The sequence below is a fragment of the Miniopterus schreibersii genome, assembly GCF_964146895.1.
Source record: "Miniopterus schreibersii genome assembly, chromosome: 21".
Lineage (NCBI taxonomy): Eukaryota > Metazoa > Chordata > Mammalia > Chiroptera > Miniopteridae > Miniopterus > Miniopterus schreibersii.
Window position 1 is genome coordinate 2629147 of NC_138123.1, and position 15228 is coordinate 2644374.

Below are 15228 nucleotides of genomic sequence, written 5' to 3' on the forward strand. Positions count from 1 at the left end.
GTTGGCAATTTTAAGAGAAAATAAATAAAATTCAGTGGAGTAGATAAATTTGGACTATTGTGGTAACACCTTCTACAGCTAACTAGAGTCTGCATTAATCAGCCATATCCTTTTAAACAAAAATGTTCTCTTGCACAGCTAATTCTCTTTCTCAGAAATGAACCCCTGAATATTTATTCAGTTTGGAATAATCCTCTACTTCATGAGAATTCCAGTGAATATTTTTTTCATGTGCTACAGCATAGGTTTCTAGGCATTTTACAATAGTTATGCTTTTTTTTTTCTTTTCAAATCTGAGATCTAAGAAACACTTTTCATGGTAAAACTAAAGATCTTGAACTAAATTTTCCTACAGTTAATTTTTGGGGAAAATGACATTAAATATTTTTAGGTATTTTATTCTTTATTAAAAGCACAGACTATTTGTTCATTTGTAGGGAGTATTTGTCCTGTGTTTTGTGCTGGACAATTTGAAAGAGGCACGAGTCCTTTCCTCTGGAATCTTCTGACAAATTCTGAGACGCTGCTATGACAGGAGAGACTGAAAACAGTCTCTTAGTGGAAAAATAACCTTATTGTGTCTTTGAAAAAAACCACACATGCGTAAGTTTGTAATTTATCTTTGGGTTTATTGATTATCAGGACCATGATGAATTCACGTCGTGAGGAAGATAAACATCTCAACATATAGGAACTGAATTTTCTACCCTTATACTAATAAAAGTATAGAACTGAATTAAGAAACGCGTATGTTTTTAACAGCTTAGAATTATCAGGAATTTCTCACACGTGGCAGATATATGGCAGAGAGAAGCTCAGTTATGAACAAAGAGGGAAATTTTACAGGTGAAACATCCCTCAAGGACCCCTCTTTTCGATACTGCTCATGATATGACACAAGTGATTGTACTGTGGGGACTAAGTCTTCCACCGATTCACATTATTACGAGCACTCTACCTGTAGATTACATTCATGCTGGAGACACAGCTCCTACAGCTGCAGCCTTCATAGGACTAATCTGTGTATCAGGCCAGCATTTCGTTAATGAGAACACACCCATGAGCTGACGACTCCGGTGAAAACGTTACAGTATTGAGGAAAGACCTTCCCTTTTTTGTAGGTATCGACCGGCCACTGCCTAGGTGGGCCGTAAATTGTGTGAGTCATGTGGCCGGAGTTCTGGAGGGTCCCTTTCTTTGGGGATCTGTTTTCTTTTCGGGAACTAGAGCTCAGTTTATAGTTGGATTGCTAATGGAAAGAACAAGGGCAGTGCTCTCAGTAACCCGCCTTCAGTTTAAGCTCTCGGGTGGCCGTCAGGAGCGGTCCTGGGACTGCGCCGTCTTCAGAAGCCTCTGGTACATGTCCGACTTTAGGAACCGGGGGTACGAGTCTCTCTCCATGTGCATGTACACAATTTTTTGCGCCTCTTCAAAACACGCTGCGGTGGGTTCTCGAATGTTCCTGATGATGTTTTCTCTCGTCGAACTGTCAATGTTAATCTGCAAAGTGAAGTCGCGCGGCAGGCGGGGTTAGAGATGCGCACCTAACGGGAAGCTTTGCTGTATTCCCCCCTCTCCTTTCAGTGGAACGGGGTTATTTTGTTTGCAGCTTCGTAGGTGTCTCAACGGACATAGGAGGCAAACTCTTGGCTGCTTTGAAAGGAAACATCCACCTCCACATCCCAGATAAAAACAACAGGAGGCCCAGGACCCCGGAAACGGCCGAAACCATTGCTTATCTAGGAGGCTGAAAGCACAGAATTTGTTAGTGGAGCCTCCAAGCAAGAAGCTTACTGGACGGAGGTCCTTGCGAGGGAAAAAGGGAAGTCGGTGCTATTTTAAACGCTGCCTTCCTTAATGGTCACGCATGTTGACTTAACTGAACACGCCCCGAAAGGGGAAGAAAGTGAAGGCAGGTGGAGAAAGAGAGAAGTGGTCAGTTCAGGAAAGCAGCTATTTTCCAGGCGAGGGTTTTGCGGAGCAGATCCATAGGGTGGGGCTGTGCCGGGCGACGGGAGCCTCGCCTGCCGTGCTCTCCCCGTCCCCCGACAGGGCTGTTCATTCCTCATTGTCTCCGCACCGGGTGGAGCCTGAGTGTGTGTGTTTCCCCCATGACTCTGTTTTCTTCAGGCTCTGGTATGTGATGAGCAGCGACACCAGTGTGAATATCTGTGGGGTTTGCTGGCGTTAAACTCAGGTGAGCGTGAGCTCTGGTGTGGAGGCACAGACTCGGCCCAGCACCACTGGGGACGTCAACATGCCCGTTTATGTAACTGTAGTTTCTTTTAGCAAAGCCAATTATTATTTTAAAAAATTTCTTTCTGTGAATTCTCACTGGAAGATATCTTTTCAATTGATTTTTTTTTTTTTTAGAGAGAGAGTGAAAGGAGGGAGGAAGGGGGAGAGAGAGAAACATCGATGTGAGAGAGACACATGGATGGGCTGCCTCCCGAACTCGCCCCTGCCGGGCATCTGGGGCCAGGGATCTAACCTGCAACCCAGGTACATGCTCTTGACCAGGAATCGAACCCTCAACCCCTTGGTGTGTGGGATGTTACTCTAACTACTGAGCTACACCGGCCAGGACACCAATTCTCCTTTTTAAAATATCTCATTTAGGGAATTAAAATCACTTAATAAGGAAAGGCTCAGGAGCCCCGTTGACCTAACTTGGAGTCCTAACTTTCCCACGTAAGCGCTGCGTGCCGCCGGGCGAGGTGGTTAACCTCCGATTCTCTGGATTCTTGTCTGTGGACAACATGGACTTGTGTCAGCCCCCAGGGCCACCGGGCGGGAGGTGCCTGGCGCCTCTGTGCCTGACAGACACTGACACCCCGACTTCCCTGTGTTGTCGCTGTCGGGGTAGTTACCTCTCTAGGGGACTGCGGCTGGATGTAAATCTTATACAGCTTCTTCGCCCGAGAGACTCTGCTCCATCGCGAGGCGATTTTCTTGTAGCTCTCGCAGGCCATCCAGAACTGCATGTTCTCGTCGCTGCGCTCCGCCTTCAGGTATGAGCCGTAGACCGCCGGGCCATCTGACGGTAACGGAGAAACCCGGTTATTCTCATGAGGCAGAATCATTAAAAGCTGAAAAATACGTGATGCAGTTTAAAAATAAAGCCTGAATCAAAGTGCCCAAATTACTTAACAAGTGAATATTACATACTATCACGCACACGCGTGCACGCTCCCCCCCCCACGCCACACGCAGCTGCTTGCTCCTGAAGCCTGGGTCGACAGCACCGGTCGGCGGTGTGCTCACTCCTTCGTTCTTTCTTTCTTCCAGATCATTTCTTTTCTTTCTGTGAATTTCGGATCTTTTGTTCAGTTTTCTTTTGCATCGTTGGTGCTTGCTTGAGATTTTCACATCTCTTTATACACGAAAGACTCAGTTATACTGAGAACAGCGTTATCATCTGTTCCCTTTTCCCATGGTCTCTTTGTGTATGACTTTTCCAGGAGTATTTGTAAACCATCTAATCTATAAAAAAACCCTCTCAGTTCATCCATCGGACCCTGCTTTTCATCTTTTGTGCACTTTATTTTTTCTGCCCTTTTACTAGACGAAAAATCTGTAAAACAAAAATCTTCCAAGCTTTTCTCATTGCCCTAAATGGCAAGCACCTGACCTCTTGGCCAGTGGCGGCAGGGCCATGGGGTAGAGCGCTGTCCAGCATGTCCCTTGTCCCTCCTGGACGCGGTCTTTGATGGAAACTTCCTGTCTCTGGGCAGGCAGGGCGCTGCCCCCGTGCTGTGGTAGACGAGTTCCTTCGGTATGGCGTGTTTTATACCCTGGCCTAACACTCAGCTGGGTATTTCGGTTTCTGGAAAAATTTCTCCGAACCTGCGACGCTCCTGTGAGTTGACAAAGAGCCCCTAGTGCACACATTTTAATTACATCTCGCTCCGTGCCACAGTCTACTACGTTTATTGGTTTATTTCTCTCCCACTCCCACTCCCCGGCACACCCTTTGAGAACTGGAACTGCACTTTCTTCACCTGCAGGTGCCCAGTGCCCACGCACTGCCCGACGTACGGCACACGCAGGTCCCGAGCAAATAAATGCCCATCATTCCTGGCCTCTGGGTCCCTCCTCCTTCCATATTTTATTTGTCTTTTTTTAAAAAATTTTTTTATTGATTTCAGAGAGAGGAAAGGAGAGATGGAGAGAGAGAGCGAGAAGCATCCGTGAGAGAATCATTGACCGGCTGCCTCCTGCATGCCCCTGACTGGGGATCGAGCCCACAGCCCGGGCATCCAACCAGCAACCTCCTGGTTCGTAGGTTGACTCTCAGCCACTGAGCCACACTGGCCAGGGTGCTTTTATATTTTAAAGTAGTGACTCCCATAGGTTTTGAAAAGTGAATCAGACCCTAATTATAAACCTCCAGAAAGCACCAAAGACCAGAGGCTTACACTTGGCACGTTGTTACTTCTTGGTTTTCTGAGCGAGACAAAATGTACTGATCGAACAACGATGCCTCCGAGAGGCCAGGTGTTGTTGTTTTTTCCCTGCAGGGTGACAAAGGGCATGAGAAGTGAACAAAGACAGAGGTGCTAAGTGGGAAAGGCTGAGGCAGGGCTGCAGGTATTAGGAGGGCTGGGGATGGGAACCATGGCAACGGCAGTGATGAGCGAGGTTAGGACAGAGCCGCGTGCGGGAAGCTGCCGGTCCACAGAATTCTGCCGCGTGATCTCTCCCAGAAGAAGAGCTGGGAGGGGCTCGCCCCCTTCTCGGATTTGGAAGCATTAGCTTGCACCGGCTCCCATCTCCGCTGTCCTCTCGCAGGCCTCTCCCTCCAGTGGTCCCAGAGCCCTGGCTTTGATTAGGGGTGCTGCTTGCTCCCCGCCTGGCCTTCTCCGGTCTTACTGGTTTATTGCAGCAGCCTTCTCCCTGGTCCCTGCTGCAGTTCTTCAGAACACGACCAGGGGGTCTTGTAAAAGCACATTGACTCCTGTTACTTTGCCTCGGGGGTCATTCCCGGCACCTAGGAGGCCCGAGGCTCCTGGCAGGGTAACTTCCTTACCGTGTTTTTGGAGACATTAACGTGACTCGCACCTCGGGGCTTTTTGACCATGGTTGTCTTCTGCTTGGGCCTCTTTGCCTCCAGGTCCCGTCTGGCTGGCTGCTGCCCATCACTCAGCTCTTAGCTCAGCTTGTGCTCCTGCCCGGGCCGCGTGGCTCAGCGGTTGAGCGTCGACCCGTGAACCACGAGGTCACCAGTTCCATTCCCACTCAGGGCTCATGCCCAGGTCGTGGGCTCCATTCCCAGTCGGGGGCGTGCAGGAGGCAGCCGATCGCTGTCTCTCTCTCTCTCTCTCTCTCTCCCTGTCCCTTCCTCTCTCTGTGTAAAATCAATTAAAAACATTAAAAAAATAAATAAAAATTGTGTCCCTTCTGACAGTTCCCTAATCATTCAGTTGAATCGCCCTCTTATACCTGCCTTTCTTTGTCGCGTTGCTTGGCTTTACTTTCTTCCAAGAAGCCAGGTGCCACGTCCTGCAATTTACTACCCCTGCGTTTGGGCGGTTGTGCCTCCGCCCTCTAGGGGGAGCCCGTGAGCTGGGCCTCGCTCACCCTGTCCCAGTGCCCGGGGGGTCGGCCAGGCGCAGGGCGGGCTGAGTGAGCCTCGGCTTCACTACACTTTTTGTTTATATAAACATACGTTGCTCAAAACACGACACCCTCTGTTCTCCTCTTCTGAGATTTTGGGCCCATAAATATATGTATGGCAGCCCTTCTGTATTTTTTTTTCTGACATCATAGATTTTGATTTTGATTTTTTTCCAGTTTTGACCTTTCTAATATGAAGGACCCTTGGGTTTTAGGGGGTGGTTGGTCTCCTTGTCATTTCAAAGGCATGTGTCTGTATCTTTTCTAGTCCTGCTAGGTTTCGCCATCAGAAATACCCATGGGGATTTCCCTCCTCCCCATTTTTCTTCTTGGTGTACGCCTGATACGTCGGTGGTGTTTTGGGGCTGTATGCTGTGTTTTGGGTCATTGTTATTCCAGGAAAAAATCTTTAGTAATCCTCATGTATTTTTATGAAGAGATGACTAATAGCTCAGTTTTTTTTTTCCTGATTCATTTAAAAACTTACTACGACTTCTATGTCCACTTGAAAATAATTCTTTCCTAAAAACTTTGATGTTTGGAAACTTGGAGTACTTCCTGTCATCTGTAGACTTGAAAATTTTGCAGGATACTTTCTGCTTAATTCATTATGGAGAATTAAAAAAAAAAAAAAAAAAATATGTCTATTGATTTCAGAGAGAGGAAAGGGGGGAGAGAGAGAGAAACAACAATGATGAGAGTCATTGATCGGCTGCCTCCTGCAGGACCCCGACTGGGGACCGAGCCCGAAACCCGGGGGCCTGTGCCCTGACCGGGAACCCAACCCCGATCGCCTGGATCCTAGGTTGATGCTCAGCCGCTGAGCCACGCCAGCCGGGCTTTATGGAGATTTTTATTTTTTATGAGACCAGTTCTCACCCCGAATCCTGGGGACTCCTGCACAGACTGGCCATTTGACGTCACTGAGAGATACCTGACACTCACCGCAGCTGCCCACGGGGATGCACGTGCTCCTTTGTGTTTCTTGCGTCGAGCCCTTGACTTTATGGCTGCTGTCCTGCACTTATCCGTTCGAATGTTGATACTTATATACAACTACGTACAGGCTTACTTAAACGAGACACTGATCAAGTTAGAAACGAACTTTGAGGAGCTTTAGAACATCACGACTCAGATTTATTCCTGCTTTTTGAAGGCACTAAGAAAAGCAAATTGTTAATTTAAAAAAAAAAAAAAATTCTAACTTTAGCCAGTTATGGCGAAGCAGAATATTTTAGTCCATGTTACTATTTCAGCATGTTTTCCAAGGGAAGCAGAGATTTGTGAAGAATAAATATTCACAGTGAGTAATCTTGTTTTAATTAACAGCCATGAAAATCATGGTGGTTGACACTACAGACTATTTTCAGGTTTCCCTTTTTTAACCTTGGCGGTTCCCACTTAGCAGGTAGTGAGAAGGGGGCCCGCTGCCATCACCCAGCGCCCTTCCCCCAGGAAGGAAACCAGCTACTTACTCAAAGGTGACGCCTGCGGAATACTCACATTTTGTAGCCATCAGCTTTTCAAAAGACTGGGCCCACTGCAGCACCTCCTCCAGACTGAGGCTGCGGCGAGAAACGAGAGGGGCTCATCGCACTACACTATTCCCCAGGCCCTGCGGAGCTGAGTGTAAACACACTGCCTGGGACGTGACACCTGAATGTTACCGCACTGCGTTTGTGCGAGGTTTGGGGTGGAACTTAACCTTCCTGTGATGCTTTTACATTTTATTTTTACTTCCCAAATGCTTAAAGCTATTAAAAAATTGCAAAGGTATTATAAACTTGACAATGTGATAAAACAAATTTTAAAACGAGAAAGAATTAGAGTCCTATAATCTCCTTGTTTCCAAATTGCCACTAGAAATATTTTTGTTTCTTTCTTTTTAGGCTTTTTGTTGTGTGTGTTTGTGTGTTTTTAAGCAAGAAGTATGCACATTCTGATTGTATTTGTGTGTGTGTGTGTGTGTGTGTATACACATATATATATACACACACACAGTGTCCTCTGCAAAAATATATTCACACTTTGGCTGCCATTATGAATTCCAGTGGGTTAAATCTAGAAAAGAGAGAAACATCAATTGAGCTTTTAGCTGTTAAAGTGTGTATCCAGTTTTGGGGGACCCCGTGTGTAATATGTATATCGGCGTAATGAGATTTTTATGTTCCTTCACAACTGTCTCAATAACCGTTGGAAGTGCTGTGATTGATGATCATCGGCACTGCCTACCATGCATAGTGAGCACAGACTGTTCTCCTAGCGGCCTCTCGGAGGTTACGTAACCATGCTCAGCGAGCATTATGATTATTCCCCGTTCTTCACCCTCAAAGCCCCACGCGGCCCGGCTGTGATTAAGGCTTGCCAGGCCCTGCTGAGGACAGGAGCTGAAGGAGATCACGTGGGTCAAAAGAGGCACCTTTTAAGGGGGCTCAGTACAAATTGCCAGGTTGCTTGTAGAGCGTCAGGCATTGTGTGCAGCAGTGTGTGTGCAGGGTTACCCACTGGACTCCTAGCTTAGCCACGCACCGTGTTTGCGTGCAGTCACACAGAAAAGCTCTCTTATGCAGGTATTTTCTATTAATTGCCACAATTTTTTACATGTTGAGGGTTTTAATTTTACTACTGTGAATACCATGTCCAGTTACACTTGACCTAAACAGTATTAAAAAACAAAAACATTTACCATTTAGAAAATGTCTGTGAAGGACGCTGACTTTGGGGCTTTATTTCTGCTCTTTTTGGTGGGGTTTTGGGGTGAACTGGCAGTGCTTACGCACCAGTTATCCTGCCTTCCCTCTATTACAATACTCTGTGTTCACTGCCGTCCAGTGCATGACCCAGTCTTGTTTCCTGTGCCCGGTAGCTGCATATACGGAAAGACAGCTCTAGACACAGCTGGCTAATTTTGGCTGATTCCGGTACAGTTAGTCCCATAATTAGTGTTGACAGGACAGCCGTCAGCATTAGCAGGTACCTGACGCAGCCAAGGAGGTCCTGCAGTACCCAGGACACGGGGGGATATGGAGAGGCCCAAGCCAAGGCCAGCTGTGCTTTGTTTTCTAAAAATTGAGGCGGCTCTTGAAAGTTTTAGACGGACTGTTTGCATCAGCACCGAGGCTTAACAGTGCACTGCTGTGAAGATTGCTTTAAAAAAAACCAACCCCATTTCCATGAAGGGGCCCCTGACTCACTGTCCCGTAGCCGTATGAGAACTGGAGGAACAGCGGCCGAGACAGCGTCTGCCGCCCCGTGACACGGGCAGGTGCTCGGCGGGGCTGTGCCGCTCGCCGCGCCTCCCTCCGAGCCCCGTCCCGTAGGAGGAATAAATTCCGCAGCACGAGCCGACCCCCGGGACGGCCTCGGGTTCGCTTAAAGTCTGGTGCTGCGCGTGGTCGGAGGGAGAATTCTTTTGCGCCTCAGGTCCTTGAGACTTATGGAGACAGGTCACTATTGCAGGTGGTGGGTGAAGTTGTGAAATGAGATTTGTTTTTTTTTTTTTTTGTTTAATCCCATTTTGCGTGTACTTTTTCCTTAGTATCTCCCACATTTCACACTGTCCCGTGGCCGTCCAGGTGCCCTCATCAGAACTGTTCTAATCACCTCTGCCTCCTCCACCGCCCAGATTTTTAGATCAAAGCTCTCCTCTTTTGTGTCCCCCCCTTTCTTCTGGACAGGTAGACAGTGGATACCAGATACGGGAACGTTCTCAGACATCGTGATGGAGAGAAGAGTAATGAGTGTTTGGAATCTGACCGTCCTGGCTTCTGATGCCAGTGCTGGACTTAATTGCTTGGGTCTTGCCTCATATCGCCAGCCTCAGTTTTGTTATCTGTAAAATGGGGGTAATCACATCTGTCTCCCGGAGATAGGATCATGGAAATGACATTAGGTCGTGAAGGGAAAGCGTCTGTCGTCTGTCGAATGACTGTTACCTAGCGGCTTGCCCTTGAACCCGTTCCCAGCCTTCCCTTCCCTGGGCGGGTCTGCCGGGCAGGTGGGAGGAAACGGGAGCCCTCACGGGGACACGCTGAGGGCGGGGGTCCTCGGCAGACTGTGCCCGTCCGCAGCAGCCACACCTGGCCGGGACACGCTCAGCCTTGGGTCTGACGGCCACCTCTGCCCACACACGGTCGCTTGCACACATTTTGGGGCATTTTGCTGCTTCAGGGCTCGAGCACGCGCCCCAGGAGCTGTGGCCAGCACTGAGGCCTCCAGGCGGGCAGGCTGGGCACCGCTGACCTGACAGGGACCCTCAGCCCAGGGCTCCCTGAGCGGAGCAAGTCCAGTCCCTGGCTTGTTCCCTTTCTCAGACACTCCACTTTCCATTCTGATGCTGTCACCGTGTGGCCCCCACACGGCTCCCGTGTCAAACAGACTTGGGAGCTTGGCCAGCATTTGGCTCCGCCCGAGTCTCACCCCTTCTGACCGGGGATGAAGATTTCTGACCCTCTGCAGGTGTGGGATTTGAACCATGAAAATATGTTGGATCAAAGAATCTCATTCTAAGATAATAGAAAAGTTAAAAAAAAAATAAAAAATCTAAGAATGTTTATTCATCACAGACTCTCTGAAAACACGTAACCTGCTGAATTCTCACGTGTAAACCATGAACGATGAACGCGGAACCTAGTGTAACGCACGGTTGCTCTCCTGGGGGCCTTACTCACGCGTGAATGCAAATTTCACTTTCTGAACAAACTGTGTTAAGACAGAGCCCCGTTTATCATGCGGCGAAATGCGTTATAATGGCCGAGTTTAACTGCGACTTACTTGGAAGGGGGCCTCGTCGATGCGTCTCCACACATCCTGCAAACCCAGCAAGTCCGCCTGCTCATTTTTCTAGAGAAATACAGCAGTCACTTAGCATAATTGAGCCGTTTAAAATAATGATATGTGAGTCCGTTTCTAAGGAGCCCACAGGAGTTAAAAAGCTTAAAGTTAGGGGGGGACAGTCACTGGTGGGGGGGGCGGCAGGAGACTAGAAGGACCCGTCTCACAAATATTTATGGGGATGCAGGTGCTTAGAGTTGTGAGTTCAGGACCCACCTGAGGGGTGGAGAGAGGAGCCCTTTCTAGAAAGACGCAGCTGACCAAAGATGATTAATATAGTAATTGAGACCGAGAAGACTGTCCCATTGACCCCCGGTCCACACTGGTCTTCACTCTAATTGGACCCTTCGCCTCATTAACATAGTTCAAGGTTTAGGATCCCTCATCTCCGATCACCTCCAAGACGCAGATCACCCAACGGCTCTCTGCTTATCTTGTAAGCCGGGGGGTGGTCAGGAACTTCCTCTTTTCGGGCCTCTCCTGTCGGTGTAACTCGTCCCCCCGCCTTCCGCTGGGCCTGGACTTCTCCCTGCCGACTGCCTGCCTGCGACAGGAGTGTTCAGACCTCCCGGCCCCTCACTGATCCACCAGAGCCACGTGTGCACGTTGGTGGTTCCTGTACCTGAAATTCATGCCTATTTACACGTTACCATATTTTTCTAACTTTAATGGAATTATTTAGCAAAGGCAGATGGGTCTTAATATGCATCGCTCACTGGGGTCAGAAGCACAGCCAAGGTAAAGCGATTTCCAGATGCACCAGGACTTAGGGGGCCCACAGCTCCCGGGAGGTGACAGGGTCCATTAGGGTAATTCCGGGCTCTGAAGCCGGACAGACTCGTGCCTGAGTTCGGGCTCTCGGACGTTTCCGATTCTCAGTCTCCTTTAGAGAAAAGGAGACTGAGATGAGAAAAGTCCATGCCGAAGCCTCCTGTTCCAGTAAATCATGTGCCCATGCGGCTTCCTGCGCTCCGCCGCTCAGGAAATACTTCCTAAGCTGTTCTGTGTGCACAGGAAGCACACATTGTCAGGCCGCATTCCTTCCTCTTTTTAAATTTCACTCAGGCCCTCACGTGCTTTCCCAGGGGCGCGTGTTCAGGCCTCACCGTGGCAGCCTCCCCCTGCCACGCTCATTTTAATTTTTCTTTGTCGCTGTGCTCAGATATCTTTGTTGTTCGCGTATTATGTTAGTCCAGGAGTTTGAGCTTTAGGGTGAGCCGGGTCTGCCACAGGGCCTCAGGCACTTTGGGGTGCGTGTGTCCTGTGAAGAGATGGAGCCACGGGGAAGGGTTTGTTTGGTCTGAAGAGCTCTGGCAAAGTGCTGGAGGGCAAAGGGGTGGGAGGGCAGCCAGGCAGAGCGCCCCGTGGGTGCGGTCCTGCAGGGTGTCCCCTCGGTAGAGACGCCTGCTCTGGAGGAGAGACGAGGCTTCGGTTCACCCACACTCCCCTTGCCAGCGACGGGCCCCAGGTGTGGCGTTGTCCACAGGGCACGGCCGCCTTTCTTAGTCCCGGCAGAGGCTCTGCGGGGACCAGCCGCAGCTCTGCGCCCGGCTGTGAACTGAATCAGAAGGAGGTTCTCGGGCCCAAGCCTCTCATTGATGGGGTGACTTGGCAAAGGGGTGTAATATAAATAATATAAGTACAAATACTGTGCAACAATCATGGTATTTACGTCTCTGACTCACCTACTCTTGCGAGACTGTATAGGCTCCCTGAGGTTTTATGTTCAAATGCTGTTGGATACCATTGGAAGTAGTTGAGTATGTCGTCTAAGTCACGTGTTCACAGGTGTATTAAATTATGGGATACCGTAGGATGTAGTGACATAAGAGCATCGACAATTAAACTAAAAATTGGCGACAGAATTGTGTGTTATGCATGGAATAAGCAGACCACAAAGCAGCCCTGTTTTATGAAATTCTCTGGTTTTCTGGCCCTTTGAGAAATGGGCCTTGCTGGCGCCCCAGTGGCTGGAGTTCTGCCCCTTGGGCCGTCCGCACCTGCAGCTGGGCTGCCCGCCTGCCCTCTAAGGTTTCTGGGGCTCCGTGGCCACCCGCCCGCGGGCACCCCCTCGTTGGTTACCCCTGGACTCACTCTCACTGTGCTCCACTACTTTCCCGGGGCGTCACAGAGCCCACCCCGTGTTCTCCTGATGCCGTCTACGCTGAAACCAGGAGATAAACTCACGCTATTGAACCCAGCTTCTGGGAATAAAACATATTGCCCCCCCCCCCCAAGTTTATTGCCTCCTTCAACCAAAACACTGCTGACATGTACTAAATGACACGAAGGGGGGGAAGGGAGATTAAATAAAGATACAGAAAACAACAAAGTATTTCAAACTAATTTGAGAAAGAGAATGAAGGGATGGAAATAAAAATCTCATACCTCTAGTTTGAGAGGAGAAGAGGCTTTGGGATTTCATCGGACAGAAATGAAGAAAATATAATTCACGGTCAAAGGACAGAGAATTTCCAAAGTAACTAGCGGTTTATAGAGAAAGACCTGCAGCCCTGAGTTCACATCTGTAAACACGAAAATGTAGAGGGCGGAGTGGAACACTCTCAACACTTAACTGCCGGGAACTTTTAGGAAATGTTTTTGGTAATTCCAAAAAGAGTGAATTCTGAATTTTTTTTTTTTTTGAAGGTATAGTTCTTAGGATTAGAATTTGATTAAAATATTCCATTGACAAGCTCACATCTGTTTGGGTTACAGTCAGACCCAGTTAAGACCTTCAGTTAGGTTACCGCCCCGGCTGAGTGCACCGATCAGCCTCTGAGAGTCCACAGGCCTGCTGCTCTGCTTGGGCAGAAGAGAGTCCCTGTGAAAGGACGACCTGAGCCCATACGACGCAGAATTGATTTCAGTTGGAGAAACTCACCAAGCTGCAGAGCAACAGTCATTTTCCTCGGATGTCGGTGGTGAGATACGTGGAAACAGTCCATCGACCTAAAGATAAAGTGACAAAACCCAGCAGAAACAAGAGATGATTGTGTGCTCCCCGGAGAGAGCTTATTTGGCAGCGATTTCTGTAAATACCCCGCCGCACGTTTTAAGTCAATAGTTTATTCACTTTGTAAGTATTGGGTGAGGGCGATCCTTGTGTTTTGATTTATTAATTTCTTATCTAGACATTCATTACTTTTACGGCTATTATAAAACTTGCTATAGTTTTAATTTCTGCGTTCCATTGCTTTTTCTTCAAGTATTTTTTTGTTTAATGTTAACATCGTTCACCCACTTGCCTGTCTTTTTTGTTTTTCAACATTCACTAGTGGGCACTTTTACAGCCTATGTGTGTTTAGAACCAGTTTAGGTCTCCATAGTTTTTTTCCCCTCAGTGTTTTCTTCTGATTATTTTTAATAAAACACACATTTCACCTGTAGAATCTAATTCTTAGAGTGGGTATCAGTGCATTAGTGACGAATTGAGTTGAATATGTATCGTGCCAGAAATAGATTCAGGTTTCCACCAGCATTTAAATGAATTCTTTCTCAAAGCGATATGAAAATAGAAATGAATTTTCTGAAATTGAGCCTTTTCACGTATTTAATTTTTTTTTTTTTACTATCCTGATAGGCAATCGATCAATCCTTTCTGTTTATACATAGTATCTGTCGTTAGGTATGCTGCTTTATATTATGATGCAACAAGTCACATAAAATTTAGAAAAACCTAGAGCTGCTTACATTTTTGTGAGGTTTTGTTTGCCACAGCCCACAAAATTCTTGCCTTCTAAAAAAGCAAGTAATTTGTGTGTAGTTGGGCTCAGCCATAGCATTAAGGAATGGAGACATTCTGTAAAGTCAAGATTCACAATGTTTCCTGTAAACCGTACAGCCTGGGATCAGTACAGCCCATTAAATGATGGAACTGATTATTTGGTAAATGCATGATTTTCAAAACAAACAAGTCTGAAATATCTGACTGTATTTCTTTATCCAAACCTACATACACATATCTACACACAAAACCCCCATAAAATGAAAGACCATAGATACCCTCCTCTAGAACTGTAATATTCCTTTTACTGCCTAATTTAGAAGCTTCATTTACACATATGTGACTGTAAATTTTGTATTGTTTTGCTTTAGGTGTAGAAAGCCTAGACCAGGCCAACATACGGGTTTCCTAGTCTTTTTTCCTTAGATGAAACCTGCTAACGTTTCTGGCAGCCCTGCCGTTGAAGTAAAAAGCCACTAGTCATTTACACCAAGCCAGTATTTCTGTCTCCATCAACCACGTCAGAGAGTCTCGTACTTACACATACGTCCCGTGGAGCGGTCCACCGTGCTAAGTTTTAGTATTTCCTCTTTGTAGGATCCTTTTGAAGTCAGTTTCTGAAATGTCACGAGACACCCAGCATTTTATTTTTCCTGGAATTAAAGAACTTGCTGCCTCTGTGATCACCTTTGCTCACACTCTGGTCCCTGCTCGACCGTCCCGTGTTTATACTTGTATCTATGCAAAGAGAGGTTTTGTTGAATATGGAAAGTAGTGCTGGGGGCCCCCAGTGCGCTGCTGCTGATAAAGAGGTTTTATCTGACAGTATCGGCCCATCTGAAGTGTCCTATGATTGGAAGTCTTCAAAGTAATAGTCAGACTTCTTTCCCCCCCAAAGAATTCATTTTTTCCGGTCTCAGAAAATGTGTAGCTTCAAGTAAAAACCTCTCTTGTAAAACAGACCGAGGACTGAGTACCAGTAAGTAGGCTGCCGGCGCCAGCCCTTGCTGTCAGGTAATTGGGGACCGTTAAGATCAGTCTTTCAGTTTTAC

The 15228-nt window shown here is 47.6% G+C and overlaps 1 protein-coding gene across 1 annotated transcript; it reads right to left on the reverse strand.

The window, feature by feature from the left end:
• Positions 1-605: 605 nt before the first annotated feature.
• On the reverse strand, positions 606-14952 carry RGS13 (regulator of G protein signaling 13). Its single transcript, XM_081124123.1, has 6 exons — positions 14718-14952; positions 13334-13401; positions 10390-10458; positions 7120-7181; positions 2871-3037; positions 606-1500 (listed from the first exon to the last, which is right to left on the reverse strand). The coding sequence occupies exons 3-6, from the start codon at positions 10452-10454 to the stop codon at positions 1315-1317; spliced, it is 480 nt and encodes a 159-aa protein (XP_080980249.1). The 5' UTR covers positions 10455-10458; positions 13334-13401; positions 14718-14952; the 3' UTR covers positions 606-1314.
• Between the last annotated feature and the right edge of the window lie 276 nt (positions 14953-15228).

Coding starts and splice junctions, on each gene's coding strand:
- RGS13 (XM_081124123.1), bottom strand. CDS start 10,454: ATGAGCAGGCGGACTTGCTGGGTTTGCAGGATGTGTGGAGACGCATCG. Junction 3,038..7,119: donor AAAGCTGATGGCTACAAAAT/GTGAGTATTCCG, acceptor CGTTACCGTCAG/ATGGCCCGGCGGTCTACGGC. Junction 1,501..2,870: donor AGCCGCAGTCCCCTAGAGAG/GTAACTACCCCG, acceptor TTCACTTTGCAG/ATTAACATTGACAGTTCGAC.